Source organism: Apodemus sylvaticus, chromosome 9 (assembly GCF_947179515.1).
Source record: "Apodemus sylvaticus chromosome 9, mApoSyl1.1, whole genome shotgun sequence".
NCBI lineage: Eukaryota > Metazoa > Chordata > Mammalia > Rodentia > Muridae > Apodemus > Apodemus sylvaticus.
In genome coordinates this window covers 79,978,091-80,002,446 of record NC_067480.1, presented here as the reverse complement: position 1 = coordinate 80,002,446, position 24,356 = coordinate 79,978,091, and the positions used below count along the sequence as shown (strand labels likewise).

At 51.4% G+C, this 24,356-nt stretch overlaps 1 protein-coding gene across 1 annotated transcript in view; it reads left to right on the top strand.

The window, feature by feature from the left end:
* The first annotated feature begins 12,430 nt into the window (after window positions 1–12,430).
* The window catches only part of C9H6orf132 (chromosome 9 C6orf132 homolog), a 34,104-nt gene continuing 22,178 nt past the window's right edge, over window positions 12,431–24,356 (top strand). Inside the window, exons 1-2 of the mRNA XM_052193506.1 lie at window positions 12,431–12,634; window positions 22,640–22,746. Coding sequence (XP_052049466.1) covers window positions 12,490–12,634; window positions 22,640–22,746 — 252 coding nt within the window. The 5' untranslated portion in view covers window positions 12,431–12,489. The remainder of the gene's footprint in view (window positions 12,635–22,639; window positions 22,747–24,356) is intronic.

Here is a 24,356-nt window from a genome sequence, read left to right as displayed (position 1 = left end):
AGCTTTCAGAGGAGCTTGTAAGGCAGGAAGTTTGAGAGAGAGGAAGGGATCAATCTCTGCTATACAAAGTGCGTGAAGGCTGGAAGCCCAGAGTCCTCGGTGATCTGAGATAGGTCCTGGATGCCCTCTGAGGGGCCCAGGTCCTCTTTTTTGCCGTGATGTTACACATTTGATAATGGAGCATTCCATCACACATGGAAGCTCTCAGGTGGGGACCTCTATATGACCTAGGCTCAACTCTGCCAATCGTGTCCTTAGCCCAGACCATGCTACTCTGATGTGGAAATGTTATGGGGGGGGGGGTCGGGGTAAGAACTAGGGAAATCCCCCTGTGGGAAAGCCTGACCAGACAAGCCTTTTATTTCATCTCCTAATTTTGTGCTGGGTTTAGTGGTAGAGCCCAGCCCAGCCCAAGCAAGGCCTGCGGCTCCATCCCTAGCAGCAGCTCCATAAGGCTGGGCAATGGCTGCACAGGTTTTTAATCACAGCACTTGGGACGTAGAGGCAGGTGGATTTCTGAGTTTGAGGCCAGTCTGGACCAAGCCAGTTAGGGCTACATACTGTGACCCTGACTCTAAACAGATAGATAGATAGATAGATAGATAGATAGATAGATAGATAGATAGATAGACAGATAGATGATAGATAGATAGATAGATAGATAGATAGATAGATAGATAGATGAGATAAATGGCCTCTAGGCTCACCCTTCCTGGGCATAAATTCCAGCTTCGTGACTTGCGCAGATGGCTTCACCCCTCTGTGCCTCAACTCCTAATTTACTAAGCGGAGGTTGTAACAGACGTGATCCTGATGGCTCCTAGTAAGGACCGTGCCTCAGAGCTCAGCTGGCGGCGGCTTACTCTGCCACTCTTTCTAAACAGTACACAATGCGGACTCAGCCCTGCTTCTGACTTGTGACCTCATTGTATTCATCCTAGAAGTTCCTGGCAGGTAAGGGCTGTGGCCCATCCTCCACAGTGCTCAGTGGGTGTTTGGGAAAGAGCCATCAGGACTCTGGGCTGACCTGGAGCACAGGAAGAGCCTCCGTCCACCCCACCCTCAGCCTCCCACGGCCTCCAGCCTGCCTGCTGTCGGGTGCTGATGGCTGAAAGAGACAGAGATGACAGCTGTGCACTAACAGACCTGGTTCTGAAATATCTTCTCTCCCTTCCTTATCTGCTCTGTGACGTGCAAATCACGTACTCTCTCTGATTGCCAATTAAAAGTACAGAGTGCTGAACTGTTCCTACTCCTGGCTCTGTCTGTGTGAGCACTCTGCGTCCAATGCGTATCTTTACCTCCCTTCCTCCACAGCATCCCTGACCCAGCCGGTCCACCAGAGGCAGCCAGGGGTGAATACCTTTTTGCTCCTGTTGTTTGCTGTGCAGGCAGTGTTCATTTGCACAAGCAGCACTGTGTGTTTTAGATCACATTCTGCTGTTTGCTTTAGAGCTCTGGTTTCTTCTGAAGATTTTATCCCTCCCTGCTCTTTGGGAGCTCTGTCTGGGTTGCTGGGTGAGCATCTAGCTGTTGGCTTCTGATCTCTTCCAGCTCCTGCCTGTCCCTTTGCTTAGAGAGATGGACCCCGTGCACCTGCTCTCCTGTATACACGCATCACTGCAATGACCTTACATATGTGTCTTTCCAAACTCTCCTCAATTGCTCTTTGTTTGTTTGTTTGTTTGTTTTGTTTCTCTGTGTAGCCTTGGCCATCCTGGAATTCACTCTGTAGACCAGGCTAGCCTCAAACTCATAGAACTCCTCCTGCCCCTGCCTCTGCCTCTGCCTCTGCGGTGCTAGGGTTAAAGATGTGCGCCACCACCACCTGCCTTTCAATTGTCAGTTTGCATCTTACCTTGCAAACTGACAATTGAAACTTGCCCTCTTTATTTTTGAGACAAGATCTTGGGACTACAGACTTCACCAGCACATCAAAGCGTAGGCCTTACATGTTCAACTGCTGAGCTATATCCACAGCTGTTTTTGAGACAGTGCCTCATTGTAGCTGAGGGTGGCCTTGAACCCCTCACCTTACTAAGATGATTTTCCCTCTGCTGCCCCCAAGTGCTGGGATTGTAGACTTGTGGCACCACTCCTGGCTCAAGTTATTTTCTCTTTCTTTCTTTCTTTCTTTCTTTCTTTCTTTCTTTCTTTCTTTCTTTCTTTCTTTCTTCTTTCTTGCTTGCTTTCTTGATTTATTTCTTTATTTTATGTATATGAGTACACTGTAGCTGTCTTCAGACACGAGCATCAGATCCCATTACAGATGGTTGTGAGCCACCATGTGGTTGCTGGGAATTGAACTTGGGACCTCTGGAAGAGCAGTTGATGCTCTTAACGGCTGAGCCATCTCTCCAGCCCCTAGCCCAACTTTCTATTTTGAGATAGGGTCTCCCTAAGTTGCCCAAGGTGACCTTGAACTCATTCTATAGCTCGAGTACCCTTTGATTTATTTTATTTTATTTTTATTTTTTTGGTTTTTCGAGACAGGGTTTCTCTGTGTAGCCCTGGCTGTCCTGGAACTCACTCTGTAGACCAGGCTGGCCTTGAACTCAGAAATCCGCCTGCCTCTGCCTCCCAAGTGCTGGGATTACAGGCGTGCACCACCATGCCTGGCTTCCCTTTGATTTTTGATCCTCCTGCCTCGTTCTCTTGAGCAGCTGCGATTACAGCCCTGCACTACCAGGCACACATGCACACGTGCACACATATAAACACCTTCCTTCAGATTGTGGGTCTGTCTCCCTGGCCTTCAAGGTGACCTTGTGGATAACTGTTTTGCCCTTCTCACTGGCCTTGCTGGAATGTCCCTTCTTAGGGCGCTCTGCTGGACCTACCCTGCCCTCTTGCAAGCTCTCCTCTGACACTGTGGCTCTGTTTGGTGCCTCTGCGCAGGGGACACGGCAGAGGCGCGTGGGCTGAGCATCTGCTGGTGCCTTAACCCCCTTCTCCTTGCCTTGTGTGACACTCTAAATACCTAACACCCTGCTTTCCACAGGAACCAAAGAAATGCTAGGAGAGGTGACCACACGGCCAGGGTCACAGTTCTGAGATGTAGGAGAGCCAGGCTTCAAACCTAGTCAGTCCCCAAAAGCACCTTCCCCTCCCACCCCAGCACCCGGGGTAGAATTCCTCCCACACAGCTCATGGGAGGGAAAGGACTTTGGTTCATCAGTTAAGAGTGCTTGCTGTTCTTCCAGAGGGACCAAGTCTGGCTCCCTGAACCCGTGCTGAGAAGATCACAACACCTGTTACTACAGCTCCGGGTAGTAACATCTCCTCTGGCCATGGGCACCTGCATGCACATGGTACGTGTGCAAGCAAAAATATGGTAGCACACATCTTTAATTCCAGCACTGGGGAGGCGGTGGTGGGTGGATTTCAGAGTTCAAGGCCAGTATGGAGCCTGGTCTACATATAAATTCCTGACCAGCATTTCATTTTGAGACTCTGTCTCAAATATGTGTTCGTGTGTGTGTGTGTGTGTGTGTGTGTGTGTGTGTGTGTGTATGTGTTTGTGTGTGTTTGTTTGTGTGTGTATGTGTTTGTGTGTGTGTGTGTGTGTTTGTGTGTGTGTGTGTGTGTGTGTGTGTGTGTGTGTGTGTGTGTGTGTGTGTGTGTGTGTGTGTGTGTGTGTGTAAATAAATAGGAAAGTGAATGTCTTCCCAGCACCAAACACAAGCCTCCTGCTCAGGGCAGACACCACATGTCCCCACCTCTCATCACCAGCTAAACAAGTGTTCCTAGGTCCTGTCAGAAGGGCTCTGCAGTCTAGACTTCCATTTAACACTGTTGCTTCTCCAGAGAAAAGAGGAAGGTGAAGTCCCCCTTCCCCGGGCCCCTCCTCCACGGGGCTCCAGGAGATAAGATGGGAATAAGATTCCTGGAAATAAGATGCTATCCTGCAGCCAGGCTCATCTGGGTATCAGGTGGTGGGAGGGAGCTCTGAAGATCTAGCTGCAGAGACCAGGGTCAGATAGAAGTGAGCTGAAGATGTCTCCACCAGCCCCTCGCACTCAGAGAGAACACAGGCTTTGCCACAGTGGCGGGATGGGGTTTCTGGTTAGATAGTGACTTCCTGGGCCAGACCCTACCCCACATTCCAGAGTGGGCCAGGAGCTTGCAGGTTGTTGAGTAATGACTGAGCAGAGATTAATTACAGGATGGGTTTTTGCCCGTGTCAAAGGGATTCCTGCTATTTGACTATTTCTTTTACTGGAGAAACAGGCATGCGGTAATGTTATTAGTTGACTAAGTTCAGGCAGGAAAGAGAATCAGGCTCCCGCCCCGCTCTGTCTACCTTCTTATGTAGCCAAGGATGACCTAGAATTTCTCATCCTCCTGCCTCAACCTCTAGTGCTAGAACTACCAGCGCTCTCTGTTTCTTGTGGTGCTGGGATTAAACCCAGGACCTCATGCACGCCGGGCAAGCACTCTTCCTGTCAGGCCACCCACATCCTCAGTCCCAAACCAGGCTCTGACTCTGCTGAGGGAAACTGAGTTTCCATAGCTCTGGGATTGACAAGATGAAATCGGAAGTTGGGGATGGGTTCCCCACATTGAATCTAGACCTGCAGGCCGCCCGGTGTCTGAAGGCAGAGGAGGGGAGATGGGCAGTGTGCGAGTCAGCCTAGAATATGCTGGCACTCAGACCTCAACCTCAACCATCTCTGGTATTCTCAGGTCACAGCAGGTCTCAGTGTCCTCTGTTCCCAGCCAAGATGCACCCACATGCAAAGGGACCAGCTCTGGGGAAAATGTGAGCAGACATTTCAGGGTGTCCCTTGTGTGCTGGGCTCCGACTAGGTGCTTCACCCTTATGGTCTCCCTAGCAACCTCAGGCATAGCCCCGCAGCTGAAGAAGCTGACTCAGCACATTTGCCTCCACCTGCCAATCATGGCCAAGCCCATTGTTTTCCCACAGACTAACAATTAAGCCCTTCTGTTTGCAGTGTGAGCTCACACGTCCCAGCCCTCATCCCCTCCAGGTAACTAGTCTGATTCACTCACCAGTTAAGTGGCTTCCTTCTGCCCCTCTGTCCAGCCCTTCCCATTCACCTTCACATCCTCACAGCGCAGCTGTTAGGGCCTGAGGTGACACCCAGTGGCAGAACTCTTGACAACAAGCCTGAGGGCTTGGGCTGTGTTTCCAGGCTCCCTTGTCCCCTCAGCTCAGGATCCTGTGGGGGGCAATCTGGTAGCCCCTGCTCTCAGCTACAGCCTCTCAAACATTAATGGACATCCTGTTTTGCAGATGAGAGTCGATAAACTAATCCAAGAGAGGTGAGCCTAATAAGACTCCTCTGTGTAATGACAGGGAAGATGGCTCAGCGATTAACGACACTCGGCCTTACTTACAGCCTAAGTTCCAGCTCCAGGACCCAATCAACTCCTGCGTGTTGTCCTCTGACCTCCACTTGTGCCCTGTGGCCTGCGGATGCTACACCACCACCCGCCTCCCAAATAAATAATATGTAATTTAAAAAGAACTAACTAGGATGGGAGTGCTGGCTCAGCACCTGGGCGTGGTCCCCACACCCACATAGTGGGTCTCGACCTCTCTCTTCTGATCTCTAAGGGTACTGGACACGGTACACATACACACAGGCAAAGCACCGAAACACCAATACATAAATTTAAATTTTTTTAAATAAAAGAAGATAGCAAGGGATCCGGTACTGGAGTCCACACACCGCAGGCCCTTCTAGACCAAGGTCTCTACTTGCTTGCTTGCTTTCATTCGTTTATTTATTTGATTATTTATTTACTCATTCATTTGTTTGTTCGTGTGTTTGCTTGTTAAAGCAAGGTCACATGTAGCCCAGGCTGGACTTAAACTTGTCACCTGGCCAAGGCTGACTTTCAACGCCTGATTCTCCTGACTCTGCATCCCAAGTGCTTTGTGAGATACCCGTCTGGCTTTGTTTTAATTTCAGTTTTTATTTTTTGAGACAGGGTCACACTTATGTAGCTGGCCTGGAACTCACTGCGTAGGCTTGAAACTTCGATCCTCCCGATGCCGCCCCTGCCTCCGGGCTCTGGGATTAGAAGCGTGTGCCACCCTGTCCAGCTGTTTCTAACTTTAACTTTCTGAAACGCTCCCCGCCCCATCTGCCTCCTCCTTCGGCAAACACTTTTACTAGGTTTTAATTTATGTTTTCAAAGTTTCTCTGCGTCAACAAAAGCAAATAGCACCATACGTGACTGTCCCTCCCCCCTTCCCCAAACAGCAGGATGCTGACACACAAGGACTGGTTATCACTTCATCTGCGAGACGGGGAGTGGGGGGGGGGGCTTACTCATCCGGCTTCTTTTCCTGAGATGGTAGTTACCTGTTGCCCAAGCTGGTCTTGAACTCCTGGGCTCAACTGTTCCTCTCCCCTGAGCCTCCCGAGTGATTGGGACGTGTCCTACCAATATGTAGAACTTCTTCCTGGAGAATGACATTATTATACCATTGTGCGATGTGTCATAATTTATTCAGTCAGCTGGCCTCCTGGTGGCCATTTGGTTGTTTCTGGTTATCCCAGGAGTCTTCCTTATTTTAACTATTAAGTATATTGTCTGTTTATTCTTTGGGGACTTTATTCGTGTATACAATGTGTTTTAATCATACCCAACCGCCTTTTCCATTTAAATACGGTGTGTGTGTGTGTGTGTGTGTGTGTGTGTGTGTGTGAACTCAGGTGCACGCACGTGTACTCACACATGCTTGTGCTTAGCAATACGAAGAGGCCAGAGGCTAATCTCAAATGTCTTCCTCAATAACTCTCCACTTTATCTTTTTGAGACAGGGTCCCTCACTGACCCTGGAACTTGCGATTTCAGCTCGACTGGCTCGCTGGACAGCTTGTGGGATCCACCTGCCTTTGCACCCTCACCCCTCCTGCACTGGAATTACGACTGCATGCCACTGGGCCTGGCTTTTGTGTAAGTGCTGGTGATCTAAACTGGGGGTCACAAGCTTGCACAGTTCCCCACTGAGCCGCATCTCCAGGCCCTCCCCTGGTTCTGAGCCCTCCCCACTCTGGCCAGCCGAGTGCCAGCTCCATAGACACCTCCTATTTGCTCTCCCTTAGTTCCCCAGACCACCGCATTCAGTGTTTCCTCCTCTTTCCTCATCTTCCTGCGGTTCATCTCACCATAGCTCTGTCTCCTTTTCCAAACAGCCTCCAGCACCTGAGGCTCAGAAACCAGGTCTTGGACTCATCCGGCTCCTTCGAGGTCCAGGACTGGGCACACCATGGCTTTCAAGAGCATTAAACACTCGGTGGGCACTCTGTATGACTGACGTCAATGGAATGGTGGTGACTCTGACAGGCCACGGGCTGGGTCCAAGAGCCCAGAGCTGCCCAGAGCAAGAGAGACCTCTTGTCAAAGCCTCTGCCTTGTGTCTGGGCACTTAGAGTGCTCAGATGAGCCACGATGATGTCCAAGATCTAATGGGGTTCCTTGTGGCACTGGGGGGACCTCGTATACTTTCCATTGGACAATAGGGGAGACCATGATGTAAAGGCAAAAGGTAAAGATGGCCCAGTGGGTAACGGTGCCTCCTGCTTAGCCTCTGACCCAAATCCAACTCCCCTGGGACCTACATGCTGGAAGAAGAAGACCGGCTTCTGCAGTTGCCCTCTGAGCTCCACAGGCACACGGCGCCACGCTGGTACACGCACAGGCAGCACACAAATAAATAGACGAGATGATAAAAAATGTTTAGGTGGGGGTCAGGAGCTTGCCTCTTGCCCTTTCGGGGGACCCTACCGGATCCCAGGACCCACATCTGGTGCTTTAGAACTTCCTGTCTGGAGCTGATGCCCTCTTCTGCCATCGGCGGACATTCACACATCAGTTATACACAGACACATAAATAAATGAAAATAAATAAACTCTTTAAATGAAGAAGAAGGAAAAAGGATCATGGCTTTGCGCACTGTCCTAGCTGGGCTCTTTCCTGTCCCGATAACATCCGCGTCTTCCTACACAGGCCAGCGCCAGTCTCCATTTTTAGAAACCTTCCTGGACCAGGCAGCTACTGTTGACCTCTGGTCCTGTGAACCTCTGCTATGTGTGTTAGCGACAGCTACGGCAGCGACATTAGTCATCCGAGGTCTGCCACCTCCAGTCACATAGGCCTGTCTTCCTGCTGAGATCTCAAGATCGTTACGGATAAAAAGCCAAAGAAAAACCCCTGCCTTATTTTCTCAGCACACTACGTGACCACTGGAAGGTTTTCCATGAGCCCTGTGTCCCAGGGCAACTGTGGGCTGGGAGGGGAGAGCGTTTACCACAGTCAGGTCTCTGACCAGAAACATTTGAGGAATACAAGGGTTTTTGGTTTTTGCTTTTTTTGGTTTGGGTTTTTTTTTGTTGTTGTTTTGTCTTTTGGTTTGTTTTTGTTTATTAATTGTCATTCTGGCTTTTGTGGTTGCTTATCTTGAGACACGGCCTCTTGTAGCAGCCCGGGCTGACCATGAACTTGGACTGACGCCAACCCCTGATCCTCCTGCCTCTACCTCTTGAGTGCTGGACAAGCACCACCAGACTGCATTTACATGGTACAGGGACTCGAACCCAGAGCCTTGAGACTGATAGGAAGCACTCTGCCAGTTGAGCTACACCCTCAGTTCCCACAGACTGGTCTTTTAAAATGATGCTCACCCCAGGGTTGGGACTGTAGCTTAGTGCAGAACCTTTTCCTAACACTTCCAGCGTGTTTGAGGTCCTGGGTTTTATTCCCAACACTACAAAAAAAAAAAAAAGTAAAAGAAAACCCAAAGTCCCTTCCACCCTCCTGCCCCTCTGGTGCTCCACCCTGCCCGTCTGGTTCACCTGGAAAGCAGCGTCCCCACAGTGGCCCGAGGGCAAGGCTCTTCTCGTCTCTTGAAGCTGAACGAGACTTCTCAGAAATGTCACTGTCGTGGAAAGCAGACAGGCAGGGAACTGTTAACCTGAGAGATTTAAGTGACAGGCGAGGAAGAGGCAATGTGTGGCTCTCGGCTGCGCTGTGGGCAAAGAACTGAAATAGTAAATGGTCTCGAGGGAGAAGGACTGCTTTAATACGGACTGGCTAGTGCATGGTATTGTGTTACTGTCATATTCCTCTGTGTGTATGCTTGTGCAGTGTACACGAACAACAGTGTGTTCAGGTGCACCACTATTGACTGATCTGGTTTTTTTGTTTGTTTTGTTTTTTTATTTTTGAGACAGGGTTTCTCTGTGTAGCCCTGGCTGTCCTGGAACTCATTCTGTAAACCAGGCTGGTCTTGAACTCAGAAATCTGCCTGCTTCTGCCTCCCAAGTGCTGGGATTAAAGGCGTGCGCCACCACTGCCTGGCGACCGATCTGTTTTTGTTTTTAAGATTTATTTATGTAGGTGAACACTCTATTTGCATGATGCCTGCATGAGTAAAGAGGGCATTCCATTACAGACGGTTGTGAGCCACCGGGTGGGTGCTGGGAACTGAACTCAGGACCTCCAAAAGAGCAGATGGCTCTTAACCACTGAACCATCTCTCCAGTCCAAATGTAATGTTTGTTTGTTTTTGAGACAGGGTTTCTCTGTGTAGCACTGGCTGTCATGGAACTCACTCTGTAAATCAGGCTGGCTTTGAACTTACAGAGATCTACTTGCTTCAGACTTTTTAATTTTTAAAATTGTATTTATTAGGCAGATATGGTGGTGTTCATCTTTAAACCAAGCACTGGGGAGGCAGAGGCAGATGGATCTCTATGAGCTGGAGGTTAGCCTGGTCTACACAGTGAGTATCCAGGCCAGCCTGGACTATAAAGAACAACTAGGGACTGAACCCAGAGCCTCGCACTAAGCTGCATCCCTATCTTATTATTTATTTGTTTGTTTGTTTATTTATTGCTTTTTCGAGACAGGGTTTCTCTGTAGTCCTGGCTGTTCTGGAACTCACTCTGTAGACTAGGCTGTCCTTGAACTCAGAAATCTGCCTGCCTCTGCCGCCTCCCAAATGCTGGGATTAAAGGCGTGCGCCACCACTGCCAGGCGTTTTTTATTTATTTTAATGTTTTGAGATAGAGCCTTCCTACGTTGCCCAGGCTAGATCTGAAAGCTGTGTGTCTCAGGCAGTTCTGAACTTGACACCCTCCTACTTTACCCCAAATAACTGCGATTACAAAGCTGAACCACCAGGCTGGCTCCAAATATGTTTCTTAAGACTTGATTCATGGGGCTGGAGAGATGGCTCTGAGGTTAAGCACACTTGTTCTTGTAGAAGACTTGGGTTCAAGTCCCACAGCCCTCTGAGGGCACCGCAAGCATGTGAGTCACATGCATACGTGCAGATGAAACACTCATGCACAGATAATAATAAAAATTTAAACGATTTTATTTATGCCTAGCCTGGTGGCACATGCGTTTAATCCCGGAACTCTGGAGGCAGAGGCAGATGGGTCTCTGTGAACCCAAAGCCAACCACACAATACAGTAGGATCCGGTCTCAAAACACATAATTTTAAATTCTATGTGCATGAGTATTTACCTGTATGTGTGCAATGCACAGAAGCCAGAGGTGACAGCTGCTCCCCTGTAACCAAATTTCAGATCATTATCCACTGCCATGTGGGTGCTGGGACCTGAACTTAGGTCCTCCGAGAGGACAGACAGAGCTCTTTACTTCTGTGCCATCTCTTCAGCCCCCTCCCCCCAAAATCTGGTTTTTAAAAATTACATTCATAGTCAGGCATGCAGTACACCTTTAATTCCAGTACTTGGGAGCAAAGGCAGGCAGATCTCTATGAATTCAAAGCCAGCTTGGTCTAGACAGAAAGTTTCAGGCCAGCCAGAGCTACATAGTAACATCTTGTCTCAAAAGAATATTCCAGGAAAGAAGAATCTGGTGTCTATGAAATGCCGAATTTTCCAATGCTGTGTTCAGGGCATGACATGGTCATTGTGTTCAGAAACTGACCACAATGTGGTTCTCCACACAGGACCAGGGCAATGACCAATAACAGTGCTAACTAGACCCAGGAGACTGAGAGAGAGAGAGAGAAAGAGAGAGAGAAAGAGAGAGAAAGAGAGAGAGGATAGGGAAGAAAGGGATGGGAAGGGGTATTGGGGAAGAATGGAAGAGGGAGAGATTGCACAGATATACTCAAGATAATTTCATTTAAAATACATTAAGATGGGCTTGGCAGTCCAAGCATCTAATTCCAGTACTTAGGAGACAGAGGCAGGATAGTCATAAGTTCAAGGCCAGCCTGGTCTACAAATTTCAGGGCAGCAATGGCTACATAATAGAGAGACCATGCCATAGACAGATAGACAGATAGATAGATAGATACATACATACATACATACATACATGTATACATATGTACATATATAATGTATGTATATGACATATGGCAGGGTCTCTCTAATGTACACAATATATAATATATTAAATATATTATTTTAATATATATTAATATATACATTATATAAGTAATAATAAACAAGAAATAATATTAAATATATAATATATCAAATATGTTGGGCTGGAGAGATGACTCAGCGGTTAAGAGCACTGACTGTTCTTCCAGAGGTCCTGAGTTCAATTCCCAGCAACCACATGGTGGCTTACAACCATCTGTAATGGGATCTGATGGCCTCTTCTGGTGTGTCTGAAGATAGCTACAGTGTACTCACATACAATAAAATAAATAAATCTTTAAAAAATAAATATGTTATATATCTAATATATTAGTGTATTAATATTATATTAATATATATGGAGCCCTAACCATGAGGATAGTTTCTTCCTGTGTTTTCTAATGGTACAGAAATTGCTTAACTCTAGCTGGCCTGTAACTTCCCGTGTAGACCAGGCTGGCCCCGCTTGCTACCTTTTTGCTATTTTACAGGCATCGCTTTTGTTCATCGAAGTCTCCCTCCCACATGTCAGAGGGCCCACGGGATGCTCTGGGCCATGCTAGGTTGGTCAGGCAGCTACTTTTTCTGGGACACCAGAGTCATTTCTAAGCTGTCCACTCTGATCTGCTCAGGAAGGGCTCACAGAAGCAAGGAACTCGCCCTGGGCCTTTCCTGGTCCAGGAAAAAGTGGGGGTGGACTGGGCGTGCCCGTGGGGAACCCGCGGCAGGGGGCGGCTCTTCTCCCCGGCAGGGCAGGGCGTGGGCCGGGCGAGGTCCTCCGCGCAGCGCACCGTGCCAACAATGGGCTGTTGTGGAAGGAGGCAGGAATGTGGCCCGGGGAGTTGGGCGGGCGGCGGGGCGGGGCGGAGCGGGGCGGGCTCCCGGCGGCGGCAGCCTCTTACCTGTCCAGGTAGCTCGCATTTCCAGGCGAGCGGCGGCGGCGGCGCCCGCACCACCTGTCGCCGGGTGCGCGGGCGGGGAGCGCGGCTGGGGGCCATGGCCTGCTAGTGTCCCCTGGGAAGACGCTGCGGGGTTCAGTGTGGGGCAGGACGGGGCGAGGGACGGAAGGTCCTTCCCTCGGGGACAGATCGGCCTGAAGCAGCATGAAAAAGAACCAGACCATGCAGGGCACTTTCAGCAAACTCTTTGGGAAGAAACATGCCCACCCCTCCACCACGTCCCTGTACGCCACCAACCCACCCTGGATTTTCACCCAAGAGGCCCAAGAGGAGGGGACCAGGGACTTTGGTAAGTGCACCCCGGAGTGAGGAGAAAGAAAAAAAAAGGAGGGTTCCCCGTGGCGCCTCTTCCCTCCTGGCTCTGGCGTCACTTGGGCCCTGGGAAGGCGGGCAGGGGCAGGGACACGTTGGAACCTGTGGACCGGCCGAGGAGATGCTGGGAAGGGGGAGGTGGCGCGGCAGCCGAGTCAGAGAAGTGCAGGGGACCCCTGAAGCGAGGCCGGCGATCCTTGACGCCCTCACCTTCCGTCCCTGGCCGCCTTCACAACCTTTGGTGAAATTTCTGTTTGTGTGGCTGTCTTTGCTGTGTCTCCTACCCCACCGCATATCCGCATTCTGAGTCAGAAGTATTCCCGAGATCTAGACATCTGTCCCTAGCCCTTTCCGCTTCCTCTGTCCCGCAGAGAGCCTGTCACAGGTGCCCTTGTCTTTTCGCTGTTTGAGAAAGGAAAGTCGGGGACGCGGGCCACTGTTAGCAGATTGCCAGCCATTTGCGACATCAAATTAGCTTTGTTTGGTTTGGTTGGGGGTGGGGAGGGAAGGGGGCTGCGTGTCACAGGCCAGGTCCCCTTGGGTGTGGGTTGTCTATGATTTCAGACTGAAGAGTCAGAGGTGGAACAGTGTCCCTTTGAAGCAAGGGTGGTGTGTCTTTGCAAACTACTGGAAATAAATTGACCCTGCTCAGCTCTGGCTAAGGGACACTCTATCTCACTCAGTCTACAGATTATACGCTCTTAACTGAGGGGATCCCCAAGGAAATGAGGGACAGGTATTCACTTCTTGTTTTTGATCCATGGTTCTGTATCTGAAGAGGGAGACAGGGGTGTGTCACCAATTACTCCCTCAGTTTACCTGCCTTCCTCATCACCTTTACTGTCACTGTGCGGGGGCCATGGGAGATGCTGCCACCTCCGTTGGTACCTGGAGTTCTGTTCAACACCCAAATGACTACATTGGGGGCCAGGGCAAGAACAAGATGTCACCTCTCCCTGACCTAAAGGTCAATCACCAGCAGGCAAGCAAAACTAAAAGTATGTCCTCTCACGGTTTGGAGGGCCTCTGCTGTAAGACAGCCTTTAGGTGCATGAGAAAGAAAAAATGCATTTCTGAGGGGACCTAGCCTCCGAGTGGAGAGGAAAGGCTGTCCCTGGCAGAACTTAGGTTTCAGTAAAGGAGAAGAGAGCAGGACCAAGTGGGGGCGTGTCTAGGCAAAGAAGATACCAGTGCAGGCAAGTGTACCCCAAGAGTTCTTATAGGATGCCCCAACACCTTCCTTGCCCTGAAGGAAGACATCAGTAGCACACTGTCACCCACCCTTTCCTAGGTGCAAACTCTCCTAAAATGTTTGATCTTTGACTCACTGAGTTTCTGTCTAGTATAAGATACTATTATTGGCTTTCTGGATGAGGACGCGGAGGAACAGGGATGTTACAGAACTGGTCCAAGACCGCAAGATTTAAATGGTAGAGCAGCGATTTCCCCGGCGGGTACAAAACAGATGCTCTTCGGTAGACAACCCACTCATGTTACTGTCACCACAAGTGGGAGAATTCCTAGGACCCAAGAGTTTTACTGGCCAGAGAGCCAACATCTGGACCTGGGCAGAGCAGGACTCTTAGCAGGCTTTCTGACTTTACTCTAGAGGAAGGGAGTTGGGAGTGAATTGGACTAGTGAGTATCTATCCGCCTTAAGAACCAGTCCCCACCCCCCTTTCTCTTCAAAGAGTCTCCGAACAGCCTCTCCCATTCCTCCCCATTTTGCCCAGATGATTGTACTGTTGGTAGGAATCAGGCCTGGAGAGAGAAGAGGGGCGGACTACCAACTTTTACCAGTCTAGGCAGGGCAGGAGTCTAGGGGACAGTTCCTCCCTGTCCCCAGGGCAGGGCTGGGCCTTCAGCTGACTCAGCTTGGCTGTGCATGTGCTGGGATGGGGTTTGGGAAAGTGGACAGCAGACTGGCTCTCCTATGTTCCACAGTGCTCCCTGGAGTGCTCACAGGCGGGAGAAACCCTCCTCCTTGCTGTGCTTGGGGTTCAGGAAGGAAGCAGCAGCGATGGGGATTCTGGGTAAGCCAGCCTTACCTCTCTGTGAGATAGTGCTAGCTCCTCGGAACTCAGGGTTTGCTGTTCTGCGGGTATACTACTGAGAAGTCTCAGAGCTGCGCCTCTCAGCCTTCCCAAGGCCGGGACCCTTTGTACAGTTCCTCATGTCGTGGTGATCCCCAAGCCATAAAAGTATTTTGTTGCTACGACATGACTGTAATTTTGCTAGTGTTATGATCTGTAATGTAAATATCTGATATACCGGATATCTGATATGCAACCCCAAAGGAGTTGAGAACAGCTGACCTAGACTGCCTGCGGTCATGTATATAGCGAGCTTTGAAGACACAAAAGGAAACCGCTTCGATGAGGTGTTAAGTAGCTTCAAGAGACTGTTAAAAATCTAAAGTGGTTGCTGCCCGGCGTTTCTAGAAAGTTCTCCGGAGGTTTCTAAATCACAGTTTATTACACTCAAATCATTGCGGTTTTTTGTTGACTTGCCATGTTGCCCAGGGTGGCCCTGAACTCCTGGACTCCATCGATCCTCCTGCCTCAGCCTCCTAATAGCTGGGACCACAAGTGTGTGTCCCAGCGCCTGGCTCATTCTCATTCTGAACTTTGCCTGTCCCCGCCTACTTCATTTCCTTGTCCTCAGGTGGCGGTACTCCAAAGGAAATAGGCACCAAGAGGCCACCCCAAGGTTTCAAAGGGGCGGGGCATCCCAGCGCTAAAGGACCCGAGACTGTGACACTCTGCCTGGTTTTCAGTGCTGGGGGTGTGGTGGGGGAACAAGAGGTGGAAGAGGGTGGGGGTAACCAGAAATCCATGTCCAGGTATGTGAAGGAATTGAGCCTGCCTGGCCTGTGGCTACGGCCACGTCCCAGGTCCCAGTCTGTTTGCACAAGGCCAGGCTGGGTGCAGATAAAATGCAAACAGGCGCAGGGGGTGCTGGGTAAATTTTTCTAGACCTTGTATCTGGTGATTACAACCCTGCTGAAAGCAATCACAATCTTAATTAAGCCTTCTGTCACCCAAGCAAGAGCTTCAAAAGGCTGTGCTATTGTCTTTTAAGCATTTGAAAAAACAGATTCGAATCTTCACAGGTCTTTGTAGTCTCTTTTGATAAGGGACGGGACCACAAAGGCAGCTGCTGGAGCTGCCACAACCAAGTTGCCCGGGCGTCCAGGTCCTCTGCTTCTCCTTCTGCCTGCTGCTGAGCCTCCCCATCCCCTCCCCATCCCAGCGATGGGAAGCGGGGACTCCCTGGCACAGTTGTACCAAATGAACAGTGCCTTGCGTGCGTGCGTGCGTGCGTGCGTGCGTGCGTGCTTGCGGAGCCGCCAGACACACATCGGATGCAAATTTCTCAGGCCCAGCCGCCGGGCTACCATTCCCGGCGTGCCTCATTCCGAGGTGGTTCTTTGTACCAGAGGCTCTGAGGATTCTTGGGATTTCCTTCCCCTTCTGGAGCTGAGCTGTTGGCTTTCTCCCGAGGACCCCTGCAGGGCATACGGCAGGCTGGAAATGAATGTGTGCTGAACTGTGACTCGCTCCTTAGCAGCATTCGGGATGCTGGCTGCTGGCTAGCATCCTTCCTGAGGCTCTCTCCGCAGGCCACACACACTTTGCATACCAGGCCAGGCTAAAGGGTAACCAGCCATGACACTCCCAGAGCTGATTGCCTATGTCCAGCCAAGGCTGACTTGTGCTTTGCTGGGGTGTGAAGGAGGCTTGTTTACACTCCTGTCACAGGGTAAACACACCCTGGAGGTGTGCTGTTAAAGACAGACTGTGGTTTCCTGGTGGTGCGGCACCCCTTACCTCCGCACCCTCCCTCCCCTATACACACCAAACAAACACCACACACACCACCTATCCACATCACACACATACCCCACAGACACCACACACACACCACATATGCCGAACACAAAAACATTTCACACACCACATACACCACACACATACACAACACTCCACACACATCACACATGCACTCTACAGCACACTTACACACACACCACATACACATGTGCTCTCCTGTCTCCCTAGCCCTCGCTGTGGCCTCATTTTGGAAGCCCCTCTTATGGCTGTAGCTAACTAACCCAGAAAGCAGAGTCTCCTTGACCCTGCAGACAGCTGCAGACTGTAAGTTAACGATGACATATTGGTTTTTTTCTTTCTCCTGAGGTGTCAGCGATAGAGCCCCGAGTTAGGCAGAGCTGTCCCGTGGAATACACCCCTAACCTGAATAATAGCCCTCCTATCAGCCCATCACCTGAGCTTGTGAAACCCATCTATTATTTTATATCTGCCCGAATCAAGAGTCCGCTTTGTGCTGAGAGGGAAGCATCAGAGTGCATGCGACCACGTGGCCCGTGTTAAGACAGTTCCTGATTTGGCAGGTTTGGAATGGGGGGTAGGTTCCAGGTGACGTCATCCGGCTGCTCTGGGCCCTGAGACACAAGCCTTGCCCTCTTCAGGCCCAGTGCTAAGACTGGTGTCCTTTGAGATGCCACCATGTGTCCCCTTCCTCTGCCCTGGGCCCCGCTGCCCAACCTCTGTCCCACCCCAGAAGACACTTCCGTGTCCCTCTGCCCTTGGACAAAGGCAGGCCTCTCAGGGTGCCTCTCTCCGGGTCAGGCCTGCTAGGGCTTGCTGGGACAAACTGGCCTCTTCAGGTTCCTGTCATGTGAACCTGCTAATTAGCAAGGAAGGGCTTCATTAATGTCATTTGTGGGCCACGTTCTCATGGCGGCCCCTTGCTGCTGCCCTGGGAAGCCTGTGTTCCTTCTGGTGGGAAACTGGCCGTGCCACCTTCCCGCCCCAGTGTGCCGGGCCCCGGTTTGTGTCTGCTGTGTGGTGGACGCAGGGGTAGGCAGTTGGAGGGTTCCAGGTCACTCGGGGTCAAAGCCACACGTCTCCGAAGCTAAGACTCCATTCCTCCTTAGTGCTTGAAATCCAGTAGATCTGTGGCCAGTACTCCAGAGGCCACTGGGCAGGGGGTCCTGACAGTTTGGGTCTCTCTAACTCTGCTCTTACCCCTGATGGCTTCACTGCCAGGAGCTTGCGAGGCTTCCTACAATGTAGGAGTCATTGTCCCCACTTTACAGGGGGGCAAACTGAGCCTGAGAAAGTGCCGGAAGTTCATAGGGATTGCCTAGAGCAACTGACTGTGAGCCCGGAAGTACTTCTTAGCCCCTCCCAGCCGGCCACACCAACTACAGGAGACCCTCAAACCTGCACTCTTCTGCTGCCATGCTGGCTGTGACCAAAGAGAAAGGAGAAAACCAACACAGCAAAGCTGATCCTCCGGCCTCCACATGCACACTAAGGCATGCACGCGCACACATGCGCACGCACACACACAGACACAGACACACACACACACACACACACGCACACACACAGTATCTCTCCTACAGGTCACGTGAGAGCTTAGAGCACCCGGAGAGCCTGACGTGTGCTGTGGCCCCCGGTGGGAAGCAGAGTGGTTTCCTAGCAGACACAAGGCTTGGGTTCAATTGCTAGGGCTGTAAAATAAAGACTAGTGCCTACACCAGGCAGGGTAGCTCAAGCCCGTGAGGGCTGGGCCAGCCTGGGCCAGAGCAAGACCTTTTTTTTTTTTAATTTATTTCTTTATTATATGTAAATACACTGTAGCTGCCTTCAGACACTCCAGAAGAGGGCGTCAGATCTCATTACGGATGGTTGTGAGCCACCATGTGGTTGCTGGGATTTGAACTCAGGACCTTCAGAAGAGCAGTCGGTATTCTTAACCCCTGAGCTCTCTCTCCGAGCAAGGCCTTTCTTAAAGAAAAGAAGTACTTGGATCATAGTATATGCTTAATATAAGCTCAATACTAGTAGCTTGACGTATGTTAGCCATTAATTTATTGCTTGGTTTTTTTCCTACTATGGGCAGATCTAGGGTTTAGAGAATACAAGCTAAGTCACTGCCCCCAGAGTACCCTGACTTCAGTGACCATGGAGATACATCACTGGATTTCAGCCCAGAGAACAGAAAGCATTTCACCAAAAGGCTCTCCCCCTGAGTTCTGTGGGAACAGACACTCGGATTTCAGGGACTCCTCCTCTTGGGTGGAGCAGTAGGAAAAAAAGACTCACGAGTCCATGAGCAGCTTGTGTGAGTCCCCGGCTCCCCTGAGGCATCCCCCGGGAAACATACACACACATACACACACACAGGTATGTGCACGCCCCACCCCAGGCCAGAGAACCAGGCATGCCCGTTAGGGAGAGGCATTGAGAGCCAGGCCATGTGAGACACCACACCGCAGCTGCTGGAGGCTTGTCTGGGGCCTGGAAACCCTGACACCGTGGGGGCTTTGTGGCTTCGACCCAGTCCCTTCCACTGTGGGCCTCCGTCCTGCCATGCGCCAAGAAGGCAGCCCCAGGAATCAAGAGCTCACAATAAATCACAGCAAGAGCTCCAGACGCCATTTCCCTCCCGGTGGCTCTTACCGGTGGGCACAGGCGTTCCTTATCATTTATAGGGGATGTGACCCGACTCGGGCTCAGAGCCTTCAACTCTTAGTAGGAGAAAAGGGGAAGAGGGGGGGATCAGTGATGATGAGGATGGTGCTGATGGTGGTGGTGGTAGTGGTGGTGGTGATGATAATGTGCTTGTGATTTCTTGGGCTTTTTTTTAAAAAATTACACTTGATTTAGTAGTGTATGTGTGTGTGTGTGTGTGTACGTGCACATGTGTGTTTCCGTGTCCTCAGTGCCACTGTGTGGCGCAGAGGGCAACTGCAGCAGTCCATCTCCCCTTCGCCCGTGTGGTTCGGCAGGCAGCTCGGCAGCCGGTGCCTCTCCGAGGCTCTCTCCGCAGCCCGTGGTTTAGCTGTGCTTCGGTTAAGACTCACACCTTGTCACAGGCTCTCAGTCTCTCAGGAGGCTCCTGAAGACCCTCTCCCCTTGCCTCTGGAACCTGCCCCTCTGAGTGCGTGTCTTTGCCCTTTCTGGCCTTCCAAACCCCTCCTGCCTCCCCCAGCCGGGGCACGTGGGACACCCCCGGAGCTTCTGGGCACACAGCCCTGTCCAGGGGACAGCCTGAGGGGAGAAGCTACTGGGCTGCAGAGAAGATGGCCTGGTTTCCAGACTGAGCCCTGTCGTCTTGACTGAAGAGCCCCACCCAGCCTCCTTCCAGGCTCCCCTCCCCCCTTCCCCTCCCCCTCCGTCTCCCTGGCCTGTAGAGGGGCTGCTTTGGAGGAAGGCCCACGCCAGTGTTCTTGACTCTGATCCACAGAGTTCAGCTAGTCAAGAGGAAACCCCACTCGCGAGGCCTTCTGACAGTCTATGCAGTTCGGCTTCTTGACCTTGAGTCTGGAGAGAAAAAAAAAAGTTTGACCTTGAGCTCTTGAAAGACCTGGCTTGTGCTGGCCATGGTCCTCAGCTGACGCTGACGCTGACCCTCAGGTAGCAGGGACTGACACTTAGGTGGAGGGGGGGCCTGGGCCGAGCCTGTCAGCCTGCCTGCTGGTCACTTCCGGGTAGAATTGCCTGATGCTGCGCACATGCCTTTAATCCCAGCTCTAACAGGGTGGAGCAGGTGGGTCTCTTGAGTTTCTCATCACAGCTATATAAGGAGCCTCTCTTTCTTTTTCTCTTTCTCTTTCTCTTTCTCCTTCATACTATGTGTGTGTGTGTATGTGTGTGTGTGTGATACATATATATGTATACATGTATGTTGTGGGTCCTGGGGAATCCAAAACAGGTTGTAAGCCTTGGCCGTTGGTACTTTTACCCACTAAGTCATCTCACCAGTCCAAGTTTTTGTTTTATTTTTGAGACAAGGTCTCAGTGTAGCCCAGGCTAGCCTAGAAGTCACTGCATAGCCTAAGCTGGCTTTGAGCTCCTAGCTAGCATCCCCGTGTCATCAGTCCCTCAAGCACCAGTACTTGAGAGGTGAAGCCACCACAGAGCAATGCCAGCCAACAGTGCCCAGGGGTCAAGGCTGGGTCGTGGAGCCTGTGAGACGGTGGTGACAGAATGCCCATCCCCTCGGGCACATGAGGGGGTCGGGCTCGGGACAGGCTCTGTTCTAGCCACCTGTGGTCTTTGGCAGTCAGCTTCTTGTCTGCTGTCTGCTGCCCGCTGCCCGTGGTCTGTGCCCACAGCCCGCAGGCTGGAGCCTGGCCAGCCAGACCGGGAGATCACGTTCACTCCCAGTGCTCCGGGAACTGAGTTCCGGAACAATGGTGGGCACAGTGGAGCTGTTATTTGGGGATCCCTGCGGGGTGCTGTGCCACTTCCCATGCTGGGTACCCTGGGCACATCCAGAACTCTAGATTCTTCTGGAGGCCTTCAGCTATGGGTAAAGGGATGGGGCACCAGGAGCCTCCCTGGCTAGCCCAGTCTCCCTTTTAAAATTACATTTTTTAAATCTTAAATGTATATTTATGTGGTATTTGTGTGGTATTTATGTGGTATTATGAGGGGGTGTGTATGTGTGCACACACACGCGTGCGCACACACATGCTCAAGAATGCCAGGTCTTGTGCATGGAGACTAGAGAAGTGTTTGCAAGAGTTAGTTCTTTCCTTTCGCGTGTGGGTCCTGGGGATCGAACTCAGGTCACCAAGGTCAGGAAGCAATGCAGCTTTCCCTGGAGAGCCAGCCCACCAGCCTGGCTCAGTCTCTTTTGAATAAATTATTGGGTTTTCTTGCAATTTCCTCCTAAAACGTGTGAGATTGTTTTCCATCTAAATAGCAGCAGGATTCTGGTTAATTGGGATTTATTTATTTTGGATAGGGTATCACTATGTAAACTTGGCTAGCCTGGAACTCCGCCTGCTTCTGCCTCCTGAGTTCTGGGATTAAAGGCCTTGTACCACTACACTGGGCTTTATTTAATTGCGACTGTGACCTCTTTCCTCTCTGGCTGAGAAGAAAGGTCCCTCATTCCCTTGGGTCTGTTAAATAGGGCAATGGCCTTCTGTACTTATGACCCACAAAGCAGGAGGCCTGTGGATGTGACAGTACGCATGAACGTGGGAGGAAATGGTGAATTCTTATCAGTGGTGTCAAAGGTCATGAGAGAGGCTGGTTGAGAACAGGAACATTGCAGCTCACAGATCCGTGGCTTTAGATACGGCCCAGAGCAGGGTCTGGAGGGTCCGTTCTGTGTCATCTTCCCTTGGGTTAGCAATCGCATTAGTTCAGTTCCTCTGGCCTGAACTAGTACTGGCCACACATACACCATAGCTGATATATAAAGATGACACTGTCACTTCCGACGGGCAGATAGGACAACTAAGGTTTGGGGAGGTTAAACAATGTGTACAACCAGTGTCAGAACTGGGACTTTTTTAAATCTATTTTTGCTGCACTAATTCTTTTGCTTTCTCTCTCTTCTGCAGTCAAGGGTACAGTGAAGCAAGATGATGCACGCGCATGAGCACACACACACATGGATGGACACACACACACACTCTGGGACACACACAGATACATACACCTGGGCATGGACACACAAATACAGGCACACACACGGACATGGACACAGACAGACACACACACTGGTGGTGGTGGGTTGGGGTCAGGAAGTGCTTGACCTAGAGGGGTACAAGAGCTGGGTGCTGGCCACAGGGGACAGCAGGTGGCTCCTCTGCTATGCTTGTTCCAGATTAGAAATGCAAACACTTGAGAGAAAAGTCAGAGATAAGCTTCGCTCGGCCTCGGCCTGGCTCTCAGGGCCGGTGCTGTGTGAATGTGGAGGGTGTACGGGAGGTGTCAGCAGAGCGATGGTGGCTGTGTGCTAAGGCCTCAGGATCCCACCCCAGTCTGCTCCACAATGCGACCTCGGGATTGCCATGAGCAATCCCATTGCCACGACCGTTAAAGCGTCAAAGCCGGCAGCCCCAAGGCTCGGTGTCCTCGCTGGGATCTGAGGGGCGCAGTCCCCTTCTTTGACCCCCAGCTCATGTGCCCCTCTCTGCCCTTCACAGATGGTATCTATTATGGAGACAACCGGTTCAACACTGGGAGCGAATCGGGAACGGCCACGCTGAAGGCTCGGCCACGCGTCCGGCCCCTGCTGACTTTCATTCCCCTGGTGAGTAAGCTCAGTGCCCAGGCCTCAAGTCTGTTCCGGGTGGGACACCTCACCTGCCAAAAATGGAGCAGGTCTGCCACATCCGCCTCGCCCGCTGTCCACTCCCTTCCTTCCTGATGCCAACCCAGGAAGGCTGCTGGGAGGAGGCAGGGCTGAGACCTATAGCAGGAAGCCTGAGATTAGGAGAGGCGCTCAGTGGTGGGGCAAACTTAAGTACAGCAGGAGTTTGTTTGTTTGTTTTTTTTATCATCCCTGATGGGCACTGGTTCCCTGCCAGGCCCTGGATGCAGGGATGATGTAGCTGGCATTGCTGTTTTCAAGGTACTCTGTGCCTACTCACGGAGATGCTGCCCATTAGAGCGTTGGCCATGCAGAGGCAGCCGGTGTATTTGCAAGAGATGGTCAAGAAAGGCTTCCTGAAAGAGGCAGCATCTGAATCTTCTCATAGGGTGAACAGTTGTGACACTTGGGAGAAGGGCATTTGAATCAGTCAGCAAAGTGCTTGTACCCACTTCTGGATTCAGTCCCCAGCATCCCAGAAAAGAGGAGTGGCTGAGCGTGCCTGTGATAGAAGCACTTAGGAAGCAGAGGCAGGAGGATCAGAAGTTCAAGGTCATCTTTAGCTAAGTTGACACAGAATTGTCACTTACAAAATCCTGCCCGCTTCATTTCCAGAGATGCTCACAGCTGTATGTAAAGGCTACTGCAGCCGGGGTGATGATGTCTAGAAGTGAGCTCCAGTCTCTCCCTTCCTACCCTGAGCCATAGCGATTACTGGAGATGGTGATATGGGAGCAAACGCATGTGTCCCTGGACTGGTTGATAAGGGGCTCCTAATGTCCTGGCCCCTCCCCCACCGCTTTGAGACCCAGGACGACAGGGTCAGTGAGGCCCCCTCCAGTCTTCTCCCAGGCCACCTATTCTGGGCCTTTCCTGCTGTCCCCACTGCCCCACCCCAATCTGAGCAGAACCTCAGGAGGCCTGTGGAAGATTCAGGAAGAATCAGGGCTTTTAGGGCTGCTCAAGCCTCCTGAGCACATGCTCTGGGAACAGTCCTTCTGCACAAACCGGGAAGGCCCCACTACGCACCACGAGAGAGGGAGGACTCAGTGGGACTGAACCCAGGAGGGGACATTTACCACAGTCCCTCAGTGCTGGCTAAGGTCGAGCAGCTGCCTGCCTGCCCCACCCACCCTGAGAACACAGCTAGTCAGGAATTCCAAAGACCATCTACATGGACAGAGAGAGCTACCCCCTCCCAACACGCTTGCCACAACCCCCAACTTGGCAGCCCAGAAGCTGTCGCCCTGAGACCGGAAATGATTTGCATATAGTCCTGCAGAGCCAAGACCCAAGCTCCCTGAGGCCAAGTCCGGGTCCAAATGCCTCTCAGGCTGCCCCAACCTTCCCCTCCATGCCCCACCTGGCAGCTTTTGTCTTCCCCTTCCAGAACCCATGACAGAACTGTCCCCGCCTTCCTCGCCTGGTGCATCTCCACCTTCTGTGCCTTCTTTTGGATCTTGGACCCTTTGAGGCCCTAATGAAATGGAAAGGGGCAAGGAGAGTTTTAGCTGAGGATGCTCAGGCTCCGCCAAATTGAGCCCCCTTGG